This window comes from Leopardus geoffroyi, chromosome B3, assembly GCF_018350155.1.
Source record: "Leopardus geoffroyi isolate Oge1 chromosome B3, O.geoffroyi_Oge1_pat1.0, whole genome shotgun sequence".
Taxonomy (NCBI): Eukaryota; Metazoa; Chordata; class Mammalia; order Carnivora; family Felidae; genus Leopardus; species Leopardus geoffroyi.
The window spans coordinates 74616318-74632951 of NC_059337.1; the positions used below are offsets into that span (position 1 = coordinate 74616318).

The following is a 16634-nucleotide window of genomic DNA, read 5'->3' on the forward strand; positions in this document are numbered from 1 at the left end:
ACAAAGCCTGACTCAGGGCTCGAACTCATGAACCACAAGATCAGGACCTGAGCTGAAGTCAAATGTTTAACCAACTGAGTCACCCAGGCGCCCCAACCACTTGACAAATGTTTACTGAGCTGAGTTCCAGGAACTAGTTGGGGGTAAAAAAAATAAAATAAAATAAAAAATAAATAGGGGTGCCTGGGTGGCTCAGTCGGTTAAGCGGCCGACTTCAGCTCAGGTCACGATCTCACGGTCTGTGAGTTCGAGCCCCGCGTCGGGCTCTGGGCTGATGGCTCAGAGCCTGGAGCCTGCTTCCGATTCTGTGTCTCCCTCTCTCTCTGCCCCTCCCCCATTCATGCTCTGTCTCTCTCTGTCTCAAAAATAAATAAAACGTTAAAAAATAAATAAATAAATAAATAAATCTCAATCTCAAGAGCTCCCAGACTGAAGGAACAAAACAAAATAGGGTCAGCTCAGCCACAATAATTGAGTGTTAAAGAGGCAGAGAAGCATGCCCTGGGGAAGGGCATTCTAAGCCAAAGAAATGGCTGTACAAAGGCAGGAGGCATGGAGACAAAGAATTGTTGGAGCCAAATGGCTTTTGTATGCAGAGAGGTATGCCCTACATCCGACAAAGCTGAAATCTATTCCAGCCAGGGGAACATTCACAACTGGAAAATAGCCAGATGGGGCAGGCCCAGAGCCTAAACTGTTCAAATTTAGGAAAGGACCCAGCAAGTTCTCTCAGGGATTCCTGTGAGATCTTTTTCCTCACCGGTCTGTGGCGCCTCCAAGGCCACCCACACCGTTTCCACCTCCCCAGCTCACGACAGGCCCAAGTCTGGGCACAAAAGGCAGACCAATTTTTGGTATTTTGTTGGTACCTGGTTGGATTTGGGGGAAAGGGCACGTTCTAACTGCAGATGGGGCGCCCAGAGTGGGGTAGGGCAGTTGCCCCCGGCATGACCCCGTCTAGTAGTTGAAGTGCCCTTGTTACCAAGCTTGCTGAGAGGGGGCGAGACTGGGACTTGCTCCACTCTCATTGGTCAGCAGAGAAGTGCCACCGAGGAACCCTTGTTGCCAGAGGCAAGAACGAGAGCCCATTGGTCAGGACACCTCATAATGGCCCCGGCAGCGCACAGGATTCTTCCGATTGGTTCGCTGTCTGCCTCGGGAGACCCCTGTTGCCTCGACGCCCAGCAGGCTCCTTGGCGCCCTGGAAAGAGCACTTCCCAAGCCCACCCCCGTTCCCCATTGGCTGTCGTGGGGGCCGCCGCCATCTAATGACGGAGGCGCAAAGCACCCGTGGGCGCGCTCCCTGCGGCAGGATCTAGTCCCGCGGGAGGGCGACCCTGCCGGGACTATAGGTGCCGAAGCTGAGTGCAAGACTCAGGCGCCCGGCACTCCTGCGGAGGACCCCCGTTCTCCCTCGGGACCTGGTCTGGAGCCCATCCCGGACCTGCCCTCGGGGAGCTCTGCACCTCCAACCTGGAACCCAACCCGAAACCCAACCCGAAAGGCCCCAGTAAGTTCGAAGCACCCACGCGGCGTGTGAACCCGCTCAGGGCAGACGGAGAGGGGAATCCCAACTGTTGTGTGTGCGGTCCGCGCCTCCATTTGCTTCTTGCCTTAATCGTTTATCCACCGATTATTGGCTCCTTTATTTGGCATTCGGGGTCCACCTCGGTGCCACCTCTCCAAACCCTTCGTTCCAACGGTGTTGGGAAGTCCCTCGCCGCAAAGAATTCCGATTGAGATCCGAACGGAGGAGTGGCGGAGACGGGGGTGAAACCCCTGTGGGACAATGTTCTACTACCCCAACGTGCTTCAGCGCCACACTGGCTGCTTCGCCACCATCTGGTAAGAGCAGGGCCCTGCGCGCCGGGAGGGGCACCCAGGGATCCCAGCCTGACACCCCCTCCCCACCGTCCATTCACACCCCTGACCCCTCCAGGCTGGCAGCGACGCGTGGCAGCCGGCTGGTGAAGCGTGAGTACTTGAAGGTGAACGTGGTGAAGACCTGGTAAGGCCCAGGAAGGGGAGGAGCGGCCGGGCCTGTGCGGGCAGGGTGGCAGGGCAACTGGATGGATCCGGTTGGCCAGGCTACGGGGTTGGTTCTGGGCGCAGGGGTGAGTAGGGCGTTTTGTACCCCCAGTGAGGAAATCCTCGATTACGTGCTGGTACGAGTGCAGCCCCCGCTGCCCGGTCTACCGCGGCCCCGCTTCTCCCTGTATCTCTCAGCCCAGCTGCAGATTGGCGTGATCCGGGTCTACTCCCAGCAATGCCAATACCTCGTAGGTAAGTCTGGGAAGGCTCGGAGATGGGGCAGAGCTGAGTGGCCCTCGGCAAGGCGGGCTCTCTACCTTGCCCTCCCTGCCCACAGAGGACATCCAGCACATTCTGGAGCGCCTGCACCGTGCCCAGCTGCAGATCCGCATTGATATGGTAGAGACTGACCTGTGAGTGCCCCCCTGGGACCAGCCCGTTAAGCTTTTTTTTTTTTTCTTAAATTTTTAAAATCTTTTTTGAGAGAGAGAGAGCACATGAGCAGGGGACAGGCAGAGAGAGAGACACACACAGAATCTGAAGCAGGCTCCAGGCTCTGAGCTGTCAGCACAGAGGCCAACACGGGGTTCAAACTCACCAGCTGTGAGATCATGACCTGAGCGGAAGTCAGAGGCTTAACTGACTGAGCCACCCGACACCCCCCACCCCTGCCCTTCAGCCTTTAGAGGGCAACCTTAGCCCTCTGCCTCAGTACCTGACAGCCCACACTCTCTCTCAGACCCAGCCTGCTGCTTCCTAACCGCCTGGCCATGATGGAGACCCTGGAAGATGCTCCAGACCCCTTTTTTGGAATGATGTCTGTGGATCCCACACTTCCCAGCCCCTTCAGTATCCCTCAGGTAGGGCTCCCCAGAGACAGCTCAGGGGGACTGTCGTGGTGGACCCACCCAGACAAAACCAATTCTACTTGTCTATTCAAGGCCAACTTAGAAGCAGCTCTTATCCGAACTTATTTCCACACAGTTCCCACTGCCAAGGCTCTAATCCAGGCCCTCATTGTTTCTCAGCCCTGGGTTTCCCTATCTATGTCCTCCTCTGTCCACATTCTAACACCTCTACAGCTTAATACAATGCTACTTCCTTCCTTCAGACACCTCCTGTGGCTCCCCACTGCAGATAGAGTACTAGCATTAGAGCTCTCCATGCCCAGGTCTAGAACTAGCTACCGTCTCTTAGCATATCCCTTAAGCATCTTTGGCTCCCAGACACTGGTCTGGCCCCCATGTCCCAAAGATGCCATGTTCACTTCTTTTCTTGTGCTGTTTCCCTAGTCCATAAGGGTCATCGTCATTTTCTACTAGTTAAGTCTTACACATCCTTAACAGACCTGGCTCAAATACTATCCTTTTCTATGAGACTTTATCACTGGCCAGAACCAAATGTTGTTTTGGAACTCAGCGCATCGCTAAAGGGCTTGTTTCACCCTTTGTGTTGACTCTTGCCCAGGTCCTATACAAACTTGTCATCATGTTGGACCATAAGCTCCTTAAGACCAGGAATCTTTTCTGTTCCTCTGTCCCCAACACTTGACATAAGGGTGCAGTGCTTCGTGTACAGACAGATGGACAAAGAGTAGATAATGGCAGGAATGGGAGGAAAGGCGTGCATATGGTGAGTGAGTTCACCGCATACAACTGTCAGTGCCACAGGGCTTAGGCATGAAGGAATATTTTCGTCCATTGTCTGAATAAGGCTGTGGAAGTGAGAAAACAGCAGCTAAAGATGAACCCTTCCTTTTGTCCTCAATCCTCCCCAAAGATTCGACACCTTCTTGAGGCTGCAACCCCAGAGAGACTTCTTGAGGAGATCCCTCCTGAAGTCCCTATGGAGCCAACGAAGCCAGGTGAGCAGAGAGGGTTCTTTCCGGGGAGAGGCATAGGAAGGCCCCAAAACTGAAGACCATCATTGAGCTTCTCTTAAGAGCCATGCCCTTTGTGTAACCTCATCTCTGCCTCACAGGAGTCCTATGAGATCAGAATCTTACCCCTTTTTACAGAGGAGGAAAGTGAGGCCCCTAGTGGTTAAGCAGCATAGTCAGGTTCAGATTGGCAGTGACTGGCCTGGGCCTGACCAGAACCCAGGTTGACTTGATTGTAGAGTCCATGTTTTTGCCTCACCACATGGGGTGGGAACCTGGAAAGCAGTAGAGGGGCTGGGGTGACTTTCCTGCCCCTCCAGACAGGATCCCGGTCACTGTGGTGTCCCCAGAGGCCATCACCCTCCTAGAGGCAGAGCCCATACGCATGCTGCAGATTGAGGTGAGTTGTACCCCTACAGTGGGGCCTGAGGCCTGCCTCTGGCGGCCCAGCCCACCTTGCATTTATCCACTCCTGTCTGCCCCGAGTCCTGCCTTCTTGTTTCCATTTCACCACTCCCTGCCCCTGTTCCTTGAGCGCCCAGTGGGCCTCCTGCTGCCTGTCTTTCAGACCCAGTCTCCTAGATCCACTTGCCTTTTTCAGAAATGGAACTGTGTCCTCTTTCCCCTCTCCTTACTCTCCCTCTTTGGACAGGGTGAACGGGACCTTCCGGAGGTCAGCCGGCGAGACTTGGAGCTGCTGATTGCCGAGGAAGAAGAAGCTATCTTATTAGAGGAACGTGAAGGTAGGCCTATCTGGCTGCGTAGGGCCCGTGCGGCACTGGATGGTCAGAGCCCTGACATGGGCAGTCTGGGCCTGGGCAGTGCTCCCATCTCCTCTCTTCTGTGCTCTGAGACCTGATCTTCTCTCTGCAGAGTACAAGGAGGAGCCCCGGGCCCTGGAGGGAGACACCATATTACCCTCGCTTTCACCTCCAGCTCTTGCACCGTAAGGGCAGGACCCTCTGGGCCAGGTAGGGGGTCAGTGCTGGGAGGGGTGTCTTCATTTCTCACCCATTTTCCCTCAGGGTGGAAGGGGCAGCAGAGCCACTTCCGGTCCCAGTCCCTGAGGAACTGAAGCCAGCAGGCTGGGAGCCTGAGGCCCTACTTACTGGTGAGTGCCCATCGTGCCTGTATAGCTACTGCACACAAGGGCCCTGGATTCCAACTTGCTGAAGGGAGGCCTTCTAGCTGGTGGCTGGGTGGCTGTAAGGGCAAAGGTTGTGTGGCAGAGCCGGGACCTAGAGTGTTTTTGCAGAGGTGACCCCTCCACCGGAGCTGCGTTTGCCAGCCCCTCCCAGCCCAGAGGTGAGTAGTGCCCCTTCCAAGTCTCTTCCCCTCCCAGAGCTGCTCATCTGTATTCGGCTTCCCCAAGCCCTGGGCCACTGCTAGCCTGCCTGGGCCTTTGGGCAAATGGGTAGAAGGTACCCCTGCTCACACTCCATTTATCTAGACTGCCCTTCTCAGCTGGGCCCCTCACATGAGGTTGGAACTGCATGTACTCAGAGGCCGTGTCCAGCTCTTTCTCGGGGCACCTCCGGGGTGGGGATATGGGGCTTGTACCACTAAGGTGGTGGGAAAGGGAATCATGGGTAGCCTTGCCCCCACTTCCCCTCCGACTCAGCAGAGGAGGCCCCCAGTTGCCCTATATCCTGGGGGCCCACCTGCTCGTCGCCGTCGCCGCCGCCAGTTACTGTTCTGGGACAAGGAGACTCAGATTTCCCGGGAGAAATTCCGGGAACAACTGCAAACCAGAGCCCACTGCTGGGAGTGTGTGAGTGCAGCCTAGGCTCTGCTGGGGATGGAGGGAGGCAGGGCGGGCCTGGGGCAACGCATGCTGGGCCTTCTAAACTCTGGGGGGATGGGGGGTTACACAGGGAACAATCCCCAAAGTGCACGTGTTCCGGGGGTTTGCAGGTACACAGCTCTGTGTTCCTTGAGTGACTCCACCTAGCATATCCACAGGCCCCAGTTAGTAGTGAGTAGGGCAGGCACGGGCATGAACTTGAGAGTTGGAAGGTCAGAGGCCTTGGAACAAAGTATTGCAAAGAAGTGGAGGAGGGGCGGTGAGGAGTGGCTCCCTCCTAACTGGGCTTCTGGTCCTCCCTGCCATGCAGCCAAAGGCGCAGCCTCCTGAGAGGACCATCAGAAGCCCCACGGAGCTATTCCAAACCCCAACTCACTGTAAGGAGCGGTGGGAGTTGGCATGTGGGATCTTCTGAACCCACATTCCTCACTTGGTGTTCCTCACACCTCAGACCCCATCCCCACTGCCCACCCCCTCCCCAGCTGGCTGGTTACCCCCAGAACTGCTGTCTTTCTGGACCCGCTGTGCCCAGCCACCCCCAGAAGCACTCAGGCGAAGGCCACCCCTGGAGCCTGAAGAGGAGGCTGAGGAGGAAAGGAGGAGGACTGAAGCTCTGAGCGATATTGAGGTAACTGCACCCTTCCTCCTTCATCAAGAGGCTGCCTTCTCCCTCCACGCCCCCCCCCCCCCCCCCATGGGAGCCATTGGTGCTGGGTCCGTCCCCTAGCACAGGCCGGTTCAGGGCTGGGACTGCTTCACCCTACCCCAGGTGTTTCTGACACCGGGTCTTAGTTCTCGCTCTCCCACCCCCAGGTCCTGAGAGAGGCCCAGGAGCCCAGCGGGCCCCTCATGCTGTCTTCAGGTAGGTACCTGGAGAAGGGAGAGGACCACCACCCCAGCCCCGGTCCCGGAGAACTGGTACCCCGATGCTCTTATTAGAAGGGAGTGATTAACATGAGGGAGCATAGATCTCTTCAGCTCACCCACTGGGCACTTTTAATAAGTCACTGCACAGCCACGGCATCTGGGTCAATCAGGTGGCCTCAAGGTCCCGATTGCTCAGATCTAAGCAGATCCACTCATGACCTCCCCCTCCCCCAACAGAACTCTCTCTAGAAGCGGCTGAGGAGGAGAAGACCCGCATCAGCCTCATCCCTTCGGAAGAACGGTGGTAAGCCCCCAGCCCCGGCGAACTCAAGTATTCCCCTTGTTGCTGTCACAGCTGCCACCTTCCCTGTTCCACCTGACTCCCATGTTCTCCCAGGGCCTGGGCCGAGGCAGAGCAGCCAGAGGCCCCTGCACTGCCTGTGGTACCCGAACTCCCTGAAGTGCCTATGGAGTTGCCTTTGGAGCTGCCCCTGGAGCCCGAACTACTGTCGCTGGAGGCTGTGTATAGGTATCAGACAGACGGTGTCTCGGTGGGGCGGGCCCAGGCTGAGACTTCAGCTGACAGTCCTTGATCCCTACAGGGCAGTGGCCCAGGAGCTGCAGGCCAACAGGGAGCCCGATTTCAGCAGCCTGGTGTCCCCTCTCAGCCCTCGCAGGGTGGCTGCCCGGGCCTTCTATCTGCTGCTAGGTGAGTGTGGGCACGAGGTGCAACGTGGGGGGCGAGGACACACAGGCCCTACGCGGACTCCCCCTGACTGGCCCTGTCTTCTCCCCTTGAGCAGTGCTTGCAGCACAACAGATCCTTCGCGTGGAACAAGAGAAGCCGTACGGGCGCCTCCTGCTCCAGCCGGGGCCCCGATTCCACTGCGGTTAGAACTAATTCACAAGCTGCCAGGATACTGGTTACATTAAATATGTCTTGCCTGCCTCATTTCTGAACATCTATCTCTATGCTTTCTGCTGTCAGAGCTACTGTTTTTCAAGCAGAAATTGAACTGCCTTTATTAGGGTAGGATGTCAAGCCTTCATTCATGTTGTTCCACAGCAGAACAGATCCAGAGACGCCTCTGCAGGGCAGCGGGCAGGGCTGAGACTCCAAATGGCCATGAGGCCCCGAATCTTTGGTAAGGCATGAGCTGCACTGGGCTGAGAGGTGCTCTCGGGGTCTGGGCAGGCTCTGTTCTCTCTGGCCTGGCTGCAGCTCAGTCTAGGTGAGGCCCAGGACGGCCTGGAGCTCCTGAGCTTTGTCACCAGGCAACGAGCCCAGTGCTGAGTGGAAGCTGTCGGTGTGCTGTCTGGCCAAGAATGTCAGGAGCAGCAGCAATGCGGCCTTGGTATCTGGGTGGAAAGTGCAGAGGGAGAGATCCCACAAGGACTGGCCCTCCCCCGCCCCCAGCTGCCCCAGGCCCTGTGACCCCTGGCCCTGCCCACTACTGCCACCCTCACCTGGTGGGATCTTATTGTCGGCCAGAATGAGGCTGCAGATGCGCAGGAGCTCAGGAGCCACATCTACAACCTGTGAGAAGAGAAAGGCTGACTTAAGGGTGGCAGCACCCTTGGGCCCAGGTCCAGGGGGGCAGTGGTAGAGACCAAAGAGAGGGAGAATCTCCCACCAGGGATACTTTGAGTGTGATACCAATTCACATCCAAGACAACTGTGAAACATGAGAAGGACCCAAGAAACATGGTAGTAGTAATTGTTTTTTTTGAAGGAGACAGGATTGTGACCAAAGAGGAATGAAGTTAAGAACAAAAGAATCCCCTGGTTTCTCTTCAGATCTATTAAGTCTTTCACCTTTTATTTTAAAGAAAGACCAAAAGAATCCCAGACACTTGGGAGCTCCACCAACAGAAGTCTCTACAGAAGCACTGGAACAGGAGTCCAAACCTAGGTGGTCAGTTCAGACGAATTCAGGAAGCAGGGCTGCTCTAAGTGGAAGGGATGGTGGGGCAGCCCAGGGATACCCACGCTCCATGAGCATCCTGAAGGAGCGCTGGTATAGGAAGTTAGCCTAGGGAAGCTGTGATTTCTAGCTCCCCCCAGAGTGTGCAAATGGCCAGGCACGATGGAGCCTCCCTAGGAAAAAGCACTAAGGAGCGTCACAGGACAGTTTAAACTGTTACTCTGTGTCAGCTACAAGCAAGGCCAATTCTGCCTGACAAGCAGCAAGCTCCCCTGAGGGCCGCCAGCATCAGCATTACCTGGTCAGGGCTGCTCTGGTACAGGAAGCTGAAGAGGTGCCCTATGGTGACCCATTCCTCCAAGTCCTCCTTCAGTGGCAGGGCATGCAGCAGGGCAGCCAGCACCTGGACACAGAGATGCCTCAGGCCCCTTGTTCCGCACCCTCGCACCCTCCTCAGCTTCCTGGCTGTGCCTGATGCCCCTGGGTCTCACCTGGGGCTCCGGTTTCCTTGTGGGACTGGCCATCAGCAGGCGGGCAAGTGCCCCACAGATGTTGTCACGGACACGATCATGGCGCTCCCGTGCCAGGAGGGGCAACAGAAGCCCCAGCAGCTTGGGGAAGTGTCTGGTTCCACAGTCAAGGAACAGGCACGTGGGCAGACCTCTCCCGTCCTCGAGTTCCAGGGATATTCCCAACCCCACCCAGGCCCTTTCTGCAAACTAAGGATACTCCTGAGCGGGGCGGCCCCCATGTTCTGCCAGCACCCCCAGCCCAAAGATGGCATTGCTCCGCACCTCAGGGTCTGCCTCCCGGGCGGTACTCAACAGCACAGGGAGCAGCCGAGACACAAACTGGGCTGAGGCACCACCCAGGCCCTGAATGGACTCCGCCAGGGTCCCCACTGCAAAAGACTTCTCTGCCACTGTGCAGCCTTGCTTCTGGTGGGGGGAGGAGTGAAGTCAGCAGGGACAGAGTACGGGGCTGGACACAGGGTGCACGGATAGAACGGGGTTCGAAGCCAGAGCACAGAGCACTCACCGTCTTGCACAGCAGCAGTGGCAGGAAGCCGGCAAAGAAGGGGGCGAAGGCATCTCCCCCGGCTGCAGCTGCCAGGGCTGGGATGGCCTCTCCCGCATGCTCCAGCAACATGGCATCATACTCAGCCTGCGGAACCAGGTCAGGGGCTATAGCACCAGAGCTAGCTCTGTAACCTGGGTGCCTCCCACAATGCCCCTTCCAAGCTGGCCATGTTTGAAACACAGCTTTTTCTCCTGGTACACCTACTCTTAGCTATTGATCCAAGCCCACCCCAATCCCCACCTGCCAGAAGCCTTTCCTGAACCTCCACTGCCTTAGTGGGAGCAGGGCTGCATCATTTGGAGCCATTATCAGCCTTTTAGTGCCCCTGGCCTCCCTAGGCCAAGCCCAGGTGCACTGTCCATCTCTGCCCTGTGCAGACTACCCGGACAGCCTGGTCCCACAGTTTGCATCCATGGCCCTTACCTGGTCCTCCTCTTCTTCCTCCTCGTCGGTGTCCTGACAAGCTATCTGCAGGAAGAGAGTTCAGCTCAGCCTGGCTCTCCTGCCCCTTCCCCTTTCCATGGAGGGGAGACAGGGAAACCTGGACCTGTAGTAGCCTCAGACTATCCCCACTTAGGGCTGAGCCATCTCCTCAGCCCACAGTCCACCCATCCTGCTCACCTTCCTTTGCAGCACCGCCTTGAGCATGTTGCAGAGCTCACCAAGACGCCCAGGGGGCTGCAACGCGAGGGGCCCGCAGCTGCGCAGCACCCCCGTCAGCGCCTCCAACACGGCCATCACCACCTGGCGCTCCCGCTCCACATTCACTGCCTGCATGTAGGATGGCACCACCCGGGCGAGGGCAGTCTGCAGAGCTGGGGACATTATTAGCTGAAGCCCCGATCAGACCCTGTCCCTCCCTCCAATCGCCCCCTGCTTCCAGGGGCCCTAGCCTCCCCTGCTCACCTGCAGTGTTGGGTTCTAAGGGGCAGCTCTGACAGGCCTTGTGCAATGCGCAGCAGAACTGACCCAGGGCCTCGTGGGCTGCCTTCCGCACGTTCAGGTGAGGGCACTGCAGGGTGAGGAGGGGCAGGATGTGCCTGCTGTGTTCATGGCCAACGCTGGGCCCTGAGCCCTCGGATCCCACCCACTCTACCAGCCCTCTCACCTCTAGCAGCTTGAACACTTCTTCAAAGACAGTCTCCATGTAGGGAAGGAAGGCCACACTGTGGACAGACATATGGCCATTGGGTAAGGAACTCCCAGGCAGGGTTCCCGGTGCTGGGGAAGGCCGAGGCTCACCTGGTGTTCACGGAGATCTCCCCCAGAGCAGCACAGGTGTCTTCCTTCTCATCGAAAAAGGCATTTTCCACGCTGTACCTAGGGTCAGGTGGGGAGGCAGCAGCCATCAGGCACCAGGAGGGGCAGATTTGGCACTGGGCCCTTGCAAAGCCAGGATTCCTCTGACCAGAATGGCAGCCCTCCGCACCCTGAGATCTCTGAGTCCTCCTCCTCTTCCTCATCCTTGTCCATGAGCTCCTCCTCTTCCTCCCCACCGCTCTCGTCAAACAAAAGGAAGGAGGCGCTTCCATCGTACTGAGGCTGGACAGAGGAGGCACAGCAGGGACTCGAGCTTAGCTGAGCCTGGGAGATAAATGCCAGTCCCGGGCTGCCCTTACCCAACTGGCCCCGCCCACTCGTTCTCTGCTCACCACAATGCCTTCAGTGGAACGCAGTGACAACAGCATAAGTGTGGTGATTTGTGGCAGGTATGGCGCCAGGCCCTCACCCATGAGCCCTGATAAGGCTGCAAACAGGCTGTACCTGGGGGAGGCAGGCAGAAGCTGTACAGACAGAATGGGGAAGCCCAGGAAAACCCCTGATCCAGAAACAGAGAGGACAGGGTTCTCAGGTCAGGGCTGTGGATCCAGTGGGTGGGCAGGAGACATGGGACAGGGGTGGGGTGAGGGCTCACTCACGTGCAGCGCCGCAAGTCAGGGTCGTCTACCTGGTCACACAGGCCCAGCCCTAGCTGGCAGCATTCCTCAGCCAGGGGCCTCATGGGCTCCCCCACTGCTCGAGCCAGCACCCCCAGTGTCTCTGTGGGGACAAGGACTTGGTTAACACTAGGATGCGAAGATGGGTCAGAGGTGTGCGAGGCCAAGACCTGGGGGACCAAAGATGGCAGCTGGGGGGTGATTCAGGAATCCCACTTGTGTTTCTAGGCACAGTGGGAAGGGTGCTTCCTTCGATGAAAAGGAAAAAACCTGTGTTTCCCGGGGGGAGATCTCTGTGAACACCTTGGCCCTTCCCCTGCACTGGGAACCTTGCCTGAGAGCCCCTTACTCACCCAGGCTCTGGATCTGCACAGGCTGAAGGTCCTCATGGCCAGTTAACAGGAATTCCCGCAGGTGCTCCATAATGGTGGGGAAGTAGGGCAGCAGGGAGGCCTGGGCAGCTGTGGCTGGGGAATGGAAGGCCAGTATCAGAGCTGGAGTGAGGACCACCAGTCCATCTGTCACAGACACCCTAAGGAAACCCTGTGCCCTGCCTCCTGCCTCCTTGTCCTCACCAATGGCCCCCAGGGCGCTCACAGCCAGCTCCTTGGCCCGGGAGCTGCTGGGATTCCTCAGAGGCTGCAGCATACATTCCATCAGCTCCGGAAGGTAGGGCTGCACTTTAGGCCCTGTAGGAAAAAGCATTCCTCTAACACCCAGGCCAGGTCTCCTACTTTCTGGGGGACCACCTCCCTCCAGGCTGACCTCTAACATCTAGCCCAGACCTCTTTGGGTGCCTGCCACACCCCTTTCTCTGCCCCAGACAGTGGTTCAGGGAGTTGCACATCCCGTCCCCTTCATCCAAAGCTACAGCTCCGTCCCCTCCCTCACATACCCGATTGCCATCACCTACCCAGGTTCTCCACGAAATTCTCCAGGGCATAACAGGCCTTGGCTAGGTGGTTTGTGTGCCCAGAAGGCACCGATTTCAGGTAGGCGAGGAGCAGTGGCATCACCTCCCCTGAATAGCTGCTGATATGGGGCTGAAAGAAGGGGAAAGGAGACCCCGATTCAGCAAAACCGCGGGTATGCCCTCAAAGCACGCACCTAAGTACCAATGGCAGCAGGGATGCCTGAGGAGGGGAAGCTGGCCCCCGGGAGGGGTGGGGACTCTGAAACGCTGACTGCCCATTCAGCCTTGCTGACCTGTAGGTTCTCTGAGAACTGGCCCAGGGCAAACAATGCAGCATTGCGTACAACTTGTGATGGGTCCTCCAGGCCCTTGCACACGATCTGCAGCAGTGGGGACAGCAGTCTGGGTGGGGCAGAACAAGAGAATGTAGTCTGAGGGGCAACACCAGAAAGCCCTAGGCTGGGCCATTCTCATTTCCCCTGGGAAAAAGGCTTTCTCTGTCACCAGACAGTAGGCGCCACCCCTGGTCCCTATAGCTGGGGAAGCCATTTAAATTATTTTCCAAATCAGGACGCCTTTTAGAGTGGCAGAAAGCACTACTGATAATTAAGCTCCAACAATGAGCACAGACCAGGACTGCCATGCGCTGTGTGGTGGTTCTCTCCACTGCCCAGCCTCCCTCTAGGAAAAAGGAATAGACACCTACCTCTGTCTGATGTGGTCACCAGCTCCATCGGACAGTACGGCCAGCACCAGGAGCCCAGCCTTGCGCTGGTATGGTCTCTCACTCCGCAAGGCCTCTTCCAGCATGGGCATCTAAGGGAGCAGATGGTACTCTCCAGAAACCCTGGCATAAGCCTGCCATTCCTCTGGCAACTGGCCCTCCACACCTACTAGGACCCAAACATCTTCAGCAATGGGAGACTAGGCACACCTGGGGGTAGGGGCGCCAGAAGGGCAGAGCCACACTTACCAGCAAGGGACAGAGCTTCTCAGGGGGCAAATGTAGTGCCAGCATGTCCACGACCTGAAAATGGACAGGAAGACTTTGCTGGACTCCATCTCTGCCCCACAACTACCTAACACCCTGTTACTACCCCTGTAGCATATCTCACCTGTACAGCAAAGTGCTTGGGAGTCTCCCCCACCAGCCCAATCTCCACCTCTTCCTCTTCTGAATCCTGGTCCTCAGGATCCAGCTGGCCCAGTGGGGGCTCGGCAGCCATAATGGGGAAAAGGGTGTGTAGTAAGGGTGGCAGAAGACGATTCTTCAACAAAGCCTTGAAAGGAAGGTGGAATGGTGTCCATGAGAATCTGCTCTCAAGATGGACTCACATTAAAAATTCTAGCCTTCTAGGGGGCGCCTGGGTGGTGCAGTCGGTTAAGCGTCCGACTTCAGCCAGGTCACGATCTCGCGGTCCGTGAGTTCGAGCCCCGCGTCGGGCTCTGGGCTGATGGCTCAGAGCCTGGAGCCTGTTTCCGATTCTGTGTCTCCCTCTCTCTCTGCCCCTCCCCCGTTCATGCTCTGTCTCCCTCTGTCCCAAAAATAAATAAACGTTGGAAAAAAAAAAAAAAAAAAAAATTCTAGCCTTCTAGGCCATAAAGGGTCTAACAGAAGATACCCAGACTCCCAGCTAGGAGCTGGGGTGAGGCCAGATCAATTTTAATATCTAAAGATACCCGGAGATAGACAGAAAGCCCCAACAGTGAAGTAAGGGATGGAAATGGGGGTGCACTAATGTGCGTCACAGAGTACTCACCTTGCTCTTGACTTTAACCAAGAAAGTGAGGCAGCAGAGAATACGAACACGTATTGCATCACCCAGAGCCACGTTTTTAGCCACCTGCCGAGAGACTAACTTGAATCAGAGACAGGCAAAGAAACTCCCAGCAATATAAGCAGCAGAGGCTGTGCCTGTCCCCAGCTCACCTCCAGGCAAAATGTGAGGACCTCAGAGAGGTGGGAGGTGATGATGGGCACCTCTGACTCTAGCAATTCATCCAGGGCCTCCACAGCCTCACAGGCCTTTGCCTGCCAGACAAACAAGTCATAGGGTTACCATGCTCTTCTTCAGTGGACCAAGCTGGGTGCTCCTACACTCTCCTTCCAATAGACCTCTTGCCCACATGTCCTCACCTCATCTACAGGGATCAGAGTCTGCATGGCCACAATGAGCTTGGGCACCAACATCCGCGCAAGAGGCTAGAGGACAGAAAGCATAATACGGGCTCATCTCAGGCCCCAGAAGCTGGCAGCTTCCTCAAAGCCTGGGCACAAGATGAGCCCAGGTACAGCCACCCATAGTATCCCCTCTCAAGTGTTAGGAAGCACAAATGGCAGAGAATCTGAAGTAGTTCTGCATCCTGCAAGAATGAGAATATGAAGACCCAAGAATAGGGAACCAAGAAAGGTGAGGACCCACATCTTACCACGTCATCGGTGCCCAGGTAAGGGGCCATGGTGGTCAGCGTGCGCAGGGAGTAAAAGAGGAGCCCAGGAGAGCCCACCTCACCAAGGGTCTCATTCAGAAGCCGAAGAAGCTCCCGGTGGTGGGGTTGGAAGGCCTCAGGCCGGGAGGTCACCACCACACTTAGCAGCAAAAGCCCCATCTGTTCAGGAGTAGGGGACGAGAGGAAAGCTTACATGGTCTATCCAGCTTCTCGGTCCCTCCATCCCTCCCTCCCACCGACAATGTGCTAATACCTCTCTCTCTGGTATGTGAGGGCTGTGGGTACTGTGCTGAAGAAGTTGCATGAGCTGAGGCCAGGCCTCCAGGCCTTCCTTTCGAAAAATGGTGGCTGAGAGCTGGGCCAGGCTAAGGCTCACAGAGTGCCTGCAAACAGGAGAGATTCCCCCGCCACCCCCAATCATCCTCCAGTACCCTCCCCAGCACACGCTGGGCCTGCCTCAATGGGCTGGCCAGGAAAGAAACCTTCAAGTGTGGGCAGAGTGTTTGCCAAGTTGGGACACATAAGACCACTAGTGGCTAACAGGGAGACCAGCAGCATGGTGGGTATGTGATCTGGTGAGCCTGGTTTCATGCAGACTGAATTTCAGTTCTGTTCTTCTGAATAGGATATGGCAGACCATCACAGCCCATTCTTATGAAGTTTAGTCTTCAACACGGCCTTAGAACCCTTGCTCCACCCTTGGTCTAGAACTGAAATCTTCCCTTCTCCCTGCCCCAGGCCCTGCCTGGAGCTGAAAAACAAGGCAGAAACCCAAAGAGGGTCTCAGTAGGGGGTCAGTCAGGATCCCAAGAGGAGGCAGGCAGGCACTTACTGGGTCTCTCTCTGGAAGGCCGACAGGACCAGGGACTTGAGGCTGGAACACAGGTGGCAGGTGTTGGCACTTGGCCGGCCCAGGAGCCGCCTCCGCCTGGCCCCGCCCCGCCCCTGGCCCTGCCCACCTCTCCCGATGCTCAGCTGTCAGCCGTCGCCAGTGGGTGCTCAGTCGTCTGCGGGTCAGCACTGCCGCGAACTGGCGGATCTGGGACGAGGAAGCACGCACATGAGGGTTTGGGCAGGAAGGTGCTGAACGGGCCGCAGGGGGCAAGCTGGGGGCGTGACCAATGGCGTACTATGGGACGCTCAGCGGAAGGGGCAGGAGCCTCACCTGAGGATCGGCCGCGGAGGCCAGCAGGTCGCAGAGCGCCGGCAGGGCGGCCGGGTCTCGAAGAACGGTCTGGAGCTGCTCAGTGGCCTGGCGGATAGTTTGGGGGTCAGAGTAGGGCTTTTCCCGCAACCTCCCGCTCGCCCCGGCCGGGTCTACCCTGTCCGTACCCGGCGGATACGCTCGGTGTCCGGCAGCAGCAGCTCCCCCAGGATCTGCTCCAGGCCGGCGGGCTCCATGGCAGCAGCCGAGGAGCCGCTACTGGGTCGGGAGGGGGGAGGGACAGCACGTGGAGGCCCCGAAACCCATTTCCGGCGGAAAGGGCGTTGCTCCGAGCCCCTCCCGTCACCAGGGTGATTCAACTCGCTTCCTACCCGGAGCTCCGGCTTTGCCACTTCCGTTGGCCTCAGCGCCGGCTGAGCCGCGGAAACAGGCCCTGGCAGTGAAGGTTCCCACAGTCGAGAGTTCCGAAGCTCCGCGTAAAACTCGAGTTCCGTGCGTGCCGGGCCGACCCGGTTTTCTAAAGGGACACTACCCTTAACCGCAGGGCTCGAGTTCCTATATCCAGACCAAACCCTCCAACTA

At 57.3% G+C, this 16634-nt stretch overlaps 2 protein-coding genes and 1 long non-coding RNA gene across 4 annotated transcripts; 1 reads left to right on the forward strand and 2 right to left on the reverse strand.

The window, feature by feature from the left end:
* Positions 1-404: 404 nt before the first annotated feature.
* On the forward strand, positions 405-7533 carry REC8 (REC8 meiotic recombination protein). 2 transcript variants are annotated; one of them, XM_045450508.1, is made up of 19 exons: positions 405-1845; positions 1940-2008; positions 2141-2283; positions 2369-2444; positions 2771-2891; positions 3811-3895; positions 4231-4310; positions 4563-4653; positions 4784-4856; positions 4936-5021; positions 5166-5215; positions 5532-5681; positions 6025-6091; positions 6197-6342; positions 6528-6576; positions 6819-6885; positions 6979-7110; positions 7184-7290; positions 7385-7533. In XM_045450508.1, exons 1-19 carry the CDS (start codon positions 1790-1792, stop codon positions 7474-7476), a joined length of 1740 nt encoding a protein of 579 aa, XP_045306464.1. In that variant the 5' UTR covers positions 405-1789; the 3' UTR covers positions 7477-7533. The 2 variants fall into 2 exon arrangements, with proteins under 2 accessions (XP_045306464.1, XP_045306465.1); XM_045450509.1 differs by having other exon boundaries at positions 5535-5681.
* LOC123583454 lies at positions 3705-4567 on the reverse strand. Its single transcript, XR_006704880.1, has 2 exons — positions 4037-4567; positions 3705-3745 (listed from the first exon to the last, which is right to left on the reverse strand). It is a non-coding gene; the product is annotated as an uncharacterized LOC123583454 (long non-coding RNA).
* A 44-nt stretch (positions 7534-7577) lies between the features above and the next one.
* On the reverse strand, positions 7578-16517 carry IPO4 (importin 4). Its single transcript, XM_045450504.1, has 30 exons — positions 16220-16517; positions 16053-16139; positions 15847-15926; positions 15720-15761; positions 15141-15270; positions 14867-15046; positions 14574-14639; positions 14367-14468; positions 14197-14280; positions 13552-13716; positions 13410-13463; positions 13143-13252; positions 12730-12838; positions 12437-12566; positions 12099-12212; positions 11877-11990; positions 11506-11626; positions 11239-11350; positions 11016-11128; positions 10829-10906; positions 10695-10752; positions 10493-10598; positions 10208-10401; positions 10010-10054; positions 9545-9670; positions 9236-9444; positions 8998-9130; positions 8805-8909; positions 8049-8118; positions 7578-7940 (listed from the first exon to the last, which is right to left on the reverse strand). Exons 1-30 carry the CDS (start codon positions 16286-16288, stop codon positions 7810-7812), a joined length of 3237 nt encoding a protein of 1078 aa, XP_045306460.1. The 5' UTR covers positions 16289-16517; the 3' UTR covers positions 7578-7809.
* Positions 16518-16634: the final 117 nt, after the last annotated feature.

Coding starts and splice junctions, on each gene's coding strand:
- IPO4 (XM_045450504.1), bottom strand. CDS start 16,288: ATGGAGCCCGCCGGCCTGGAGCAGATCCTGGGGGAGCTGCTGCTGCCG. Junction 9,445..9,544: donor CACTGCTGCTGTGCAAGACG/GTGAGTGCTCTG, acceptor TCCCCCCACCAG/AAGCAAGGCTGCACAGTGGC. Junction 8,910..8,997: donor CAAGGAAACCGGAGCCCCAG/GTGAGACCCAGG, acceptor CTCTGTGTCCAG/GTGCTGGCTGCCCTGCTGCA.
- REC8 (XM_045450508.1), top strand. CDS start 1,790: ATGTTCTACTACCCCAACGTGCTTCAGCGCCACACTGGCTGCTTCGCC. Junction 6,092..6,196: donor ATTCCAAACCCCAACTCACT/GTAAGGAGCGGT, acceptor CCCCCTCCCCAG/CTGGCTGGTTACCCCCAGAA. Junction 7,111..7,183: donor TCGCTGGAGGCTGTGTATAG/GTATCAGACAGA, acceptor TGATCCCTACAG/GGCAGTGGCCCAGGAGCTGC.